The 4,975-nt window shown below is 37.2% G+C and overlaps 1 protein-coding gene across 1 annotated transcript; it reads left to right on the top strand.

Moving 5' to 3' along the window:
- Positions 1–2,182: 2,182 nt before the first annotated feature.
- Positions 2,183–4,750, top strand: LOC100493779 (C-C motif chemokine 4). The gene is made up of 4 exons (XM_002939917.2): positions 2,183–2,398; positions 2,674–2,785; positions 3,835–3,912; positions 4,423–4,750. The coding sequence occupies exons 1-4, from the start codon at positions 2,332–2,334 to the stop codon at positions 4,454–4,456; spliced, it is 291 nt and encodes a 96-aa protein (XP_002939963.1). The 5' UTR covers positions 2,183–2,331; the 3' UTR covers positions 4,457–4,750.
- The last annotated feature ends 225 nt before the right edge of the window (positions 4,751–4,975 follow it).

Raw genomic sequence — 4,975 nt, 5'->3', positions numbered from 1 at the left:
TACCACCATGGATTCTGCAGAAGCTGAGGGGATAACTGCCCTCATTGGGGGACTCCCATCATACGTCTGCTTACAGCTAAAGATAAAAGTAAATGCAGTGGTGAGAGCATCATTTTAGCAAGAAGTCTGTAGTTAGTCATGAGGAGGAAACCCATTTATTCACAGGGCGTGCCTTCCTAATCATCATCAACGACTTTCATAATCCTGTTATTCGACAAGACAAATATAACTCAGGCTCAGGGATAGGTCACCACACTCTGACTCAGGCAGTTTGGTTCCTTTGAAAACTGTTTGGTGTTCAGCTGATAATGTAAAGGAGAATGAAACCCATCTCTATAAGCTGGACCACCTGGAGACCTCCCTTCTACCAATAAAACTACACCACCAATAATACTGCCTTTTTTGCCCATACCTGTTAATGAAATGCAGAGTAATACATGCCCACCTTTGGCTAACTGGCATTGTATTCCCTTCTCTCTGGTGGCCAAGAGTATGTGCAGTTGAAGCCAATCTGGTCCCAATTTCAACTTCGCATCCTCCTGGTCAGAGATCACCACCGCCACAATGCTGTCAGCAGTACATCAAGTTGTCAGGGTCACAGCCACCATCCCTACTTCTTTACTCTACATTTATTTAACAGAGGGTGAAAATTAGGCAGTATTGGAAATCTTGTGGGTCTAAGTTATATGAATGGATTTTGTTTTTCTTTAATTGCCAAATGCAGATACAAAGCCTCAAGTAGCCCTCACAGCAATATGGAGAGTCAATTCATTTAGTTGTTTGGATTACAGACATCATCTGCATTTATTGTATTCCTGTCATTATCTTCCCACTCGGATATCATTTATGTTTAACAATGTCACCTTTGAACCATTCAACCACAGAAGATCATTGTATAGTAATGAGTGACTTATTCACAATAAGGAGTGTTAGCCTCATCCATTTATCTCAGAATTCTATATCAATTGCTTGCTTCTGAATTACCCCTTTCTTCTTATCACTTCAACTCATTTCCATCTGCAAGTGCCTGCCTGTCTTCCATGCCCTGCCCCTGACTCCTCTCTTCCTTCCAAACCTTCATATACTCCCTGAAGACCCACTTGTAGCCTATTAATGCCCCGTGAACTATCAGAAGTCATTTTACTATAAAGAATCCTTACTAATTCTATTCAATAACTTTATGTTTTGATTTTCCTCGCCTCTTTTGATACGTAGTTATCACACCTTTTCAGTTCAAGCACCACTCGAGGGTCTAAACTTTGGCCAGCGCCTCTTTAATGCACCCCCTAATATTTTGTAGACTACTGCATAACTGCTCGTGCTCTATAATTTGATCATGTTGAAGATTACATTTTATTGGAGATTGTAATGCTATGATTAAAAAATGTATATGTTGGGGATATATATACTGCCTATTAAAGGACAATGAAAGGTTAGTATAAATTAAAAGTAAGTCTAAAGGCATTCTTTTTAAGTACTTACTGCATTTCTAAATTCCCAGATCCCTGCTTGCTTCTCTGAGATATGGTGCTGGCAGCCTACAGCAGTGTGAAGCCTACAGTGACATCACTGAAATCTCTCTCCCCTTCCTGTAGGTGCCAGCGGCAGCCTTCCTATTCTCTGAGCATGTGTGTAACTTGATCCTGTCTCCTGTTCTGAGCTACACATGCCCACCAGCCAATCAGAAGCGGATCTGGCAGAGGGGAGGGGGGGAGGGAATGAAACACATGTGCAGTATGAAGCAAGGAGGGAAAGGAAGGGAGAATACCTTTTTAGAGATGGCTGCCTGTTCTAGAAAATGTGAAGTAAGTGTGACTGAGTAAATATTTGATTAGGTGAGCCAAAAGTGTGGCGTTTTTACTAAACAATAGGAGGACTATTGGGCAGTATACTTTTTACATTTTGACTTGCATTCTCCTTTAAGTGAATGTCTGTAAGGAAAATTATATAAAAGAGAAATGATGAAGAATGATGCCCATAGGTTTAAAACCAGAAACAAGTGTAATGCGCAGGTTTTATCTATAAACATTTTTATAATTTACCCGTGTTTCCAGTACTGGAACATTATCTCTCGCTGAACTACTTTTCCTTCAGGGTCAGACTTTAGAAGACCAGGATGAATTAGCAGTGAGCCCGACTCCCAAACACGTGCTACTTTTAATGTCGATGTCACTGCTGTCAGTTTATGGTGAAATAAGATATTTCCTGCCCTGCGCCCAGTTCCCTTTTTGGGGAGTATAAAGTGGATGGTTTCTACAAGGAATGTCACTGCACAGCTGAACTTCCCAGAAGAGGTTACTAGCCTAAAAAGAGCAAGAGGAACTCAAGAAGATGAGCTCAGTAAAGACCATGCTGTGTGCGGCCCTCCTCATAACCTCTATTGTGTTTGTGACTTGTGGTAAGTATTAGATCCAGCAATACAGCATACTCTATGTTAAAGTCTGTTTTTCATGTGGTCCAGTGCATCTAAAAATGTTCCTTTTAACCCAAAATCTGTGGAAAATATACAATTTAATGGAATCAGTTTTCTATTATGTTAATGTTTACCTTTTCCATGTAATATTTCAAGTATTTGTGCCATATATTAATCAAAACACAATGTAAAATTACAATAGGTTGATGGGTGTATGGGAAGCTGTGATCAATCTTTTGCTTTTGATTATATCTTTACAGACTTTGGGAAGATTGTCAGCTGTTGCACTCGGGTGTCCTCGCGCAAACCCAAAGACGTTCTTGTTAATTTCTTGATACAAAAGGAGGACCTTCCCTGTGTTGAAGCAATATTGTAAGTATAAGTAGGACTCCTGACAAATGTAACCTTCATTCTGATTTTTATGAATACCTATTAATATTTATAAAACTGGGCAGTTTTAGGGCTTCAAAGAGATCAGAGTTAAACTGCATCAATCTTAGAGAGGCTGATTACATTGGGGATAATTACATTGCATGTTAAAAATTTAATTTGTTCAGTATTTACACTATATGAGGGTTAATTTTCTAACACAGATAATAAATGCCACCAGTGCAGTTACTGTTAGGGACAGTTTAATCTGCAAGTTATAAAATAAATACAAAGATCTGATTGGTTTCAATAGGTAATGGCACTGGTGCCATGTAGCCCCTATATGCCTAGCTTCCTGCAATACTACATTACTCTGCATTCCCCCAAACAGCCCAAGAACTGAGTTATGCATTTTTTACCTCCAAGTTGTGAAACTATGTCTTCCTTTTTATTGAATGTTTAAATGTTTTATAGTATAATCTAAATTATACGGAAAAAAATCTTATGCAGAAAACCCAGATCCCAAGATTTTTGGATAATAGACCTGATACCCACACCTATTTGAACAATTTTGCCTTATTTACATTCCCTGCTTGCCCCTGTGTCATCCCTTCTAACAACCAAATTATGTTTTCCTTAACTGTTCTAATTAGTTGTGGCCAAAAGCTTTAATATATATATATTATTTCAAGTACTGCACAAACAAAACAAAGTTGGAAACCTAACCAGCACCAGATGTGCCCCAACAATTCTACTTTACAAACATATAATACATGCATACAAAATATTTTTTGCTTTATGGGTTGCTTTCTTACATTTATTCTGTTATGTTTAATGTCTAATGTTATATTGTTGAAGTTCTTTTTACAAATTGTAAAAGAGGCTTTCTAATGTCTTTCAGCAGCATTTCTACTGCTGGTCCTATCCCCTGGCTTGTGCAAATATTCCACTCTAACTATTGGCATGCAGTAGATATAATTACTTCTTTATACACTTGCAATCGTAATACCGAACGTATTTTTAAAATCCTTATTGTATCTCTGTCTTTTTAGGTTTACCACAAATGAGGGAAAGTTTATCTGCTCCAGACCTAAAGCTCCCTGGGTTAGTAAGAAGATGAAGGAAATTGAGTAAGTAAATAAGATATACATAATAGCATGATAATATTACCTCAAAAGGATTTTATAAACTCTTTTTTAATGGTTTTTATAATTCTAAAATGCACATCTTAACCCATGTCTGGAAATTGATGGGAATGAAATGATGGGAATGCTATGATGGGAATGATATGGTACGACATGGAATGATATGGTAGGACATGTTGAGTTGTCTGAGCTGTCTGTATGTCTAGATAAAATGTACTCTGGCTTGAGCATTTGATGACTTACCTTTAGGAAGAACCAATTTATAGAAATATACATACCTTCTATGGTTACTAAATACAGAATAAAATTCCAGAGCCAGTATCTGTAGAAGCTAGCCCTTTTAATGTTGCTGATAGAAAGTTACAATACTTTTTTTAAAAAAAGGTAGTGTAAAAGAGTAAGATTCAGAATCCAACTAAAAAGGAAGAAGATAGAATCTGATTTATCCAAAGTCAATAGTCTTTACTAACAAAACCCTTTGCTGTTTTATCACAGGGCAATGAAGGAAACAACCGTGAATGATAACTGAGGAGAACCTGCCAATAATCAAGTTGCCATTAACCAGGGGGGAAAGTGCATTTGTTGCTTGTAGCCCTAATAATGTATAATTTATTTTTATTTAAAATTGAAGTTAAATGTCTGTTTCCCATTAAACTAATTTATGTAGTATATGAACAAAGAGCAGTATAATGCTATTACTATGTAACTATGTGTATTTATGCAAGATATTCATGGATAAAACAACAGTAGGATTAATAATACTTAAATTAAGCAAAGTGTTTCTTGTGGTTGAAACAGATTCATTAAACTATTTATTTATGAATAATAATGTTCTTCTGTTCTTCTGTTTTTCTAACTGGGCAAGGCATTGTGGGAGTAAAAAGGGAGTAGCTAGAGACCAATAGGCCTGTCCTAACACTATTTACTTCCCCTGAGTCACGCTAATTCCAGGCTGCCAGTTTAGTAGAAGTCCCCAAGAAGAGTCCCTTAGCATTAACATGGACTATGGACTTCAGCACCTCAGGTCAACAATGATAAGGAATTGATA

This window comes from Xenopus tropicalis, chromosome 5 (assembly GCF_000004195.4).
Source record: "Xenopus tropicalis strain Nigerian chromosome 5, UCB_Xtro_10.0, whole genome shotgun sequence".
NCBI classification, from domain to species: Eukaryota; Metazoa; Chordata; class Amphibia; order Anura; family Pipidae; genus Xenopus; species Xenopus tropicalis.
This window is presented reverse-complemented; position numbering and strand designations above follow the sequence as displayed.

What these genes read in the sequence shown, in the direction of transcription:
- LOC100493779 (XM_002939917.2), top strand. Translation starts at nt 2,332, where the DNA reads ATGAGCTCAGTAAAGACCATGCTGTGTGCGGCCCTCCTCATAACCTCT. An exon ending in TATTGTGTTTGTGACTTGTG is followed by an intron (nt 2,399 to 2,673) that starts GTAAGTATTAGA and finishes ATATCTTTACAG; the next exon opens with ACTTTGGGAAGATTGTCAGC. An exon ending in CCCTGTGTTGAAGCAATATT is followed by an intron (nt 2,786 to 3,834) that starts GTAAGTATAAGT and finishes CTGTCTTTTTAG; the next exon opens with GTTTACCACAAATGAGGGAA.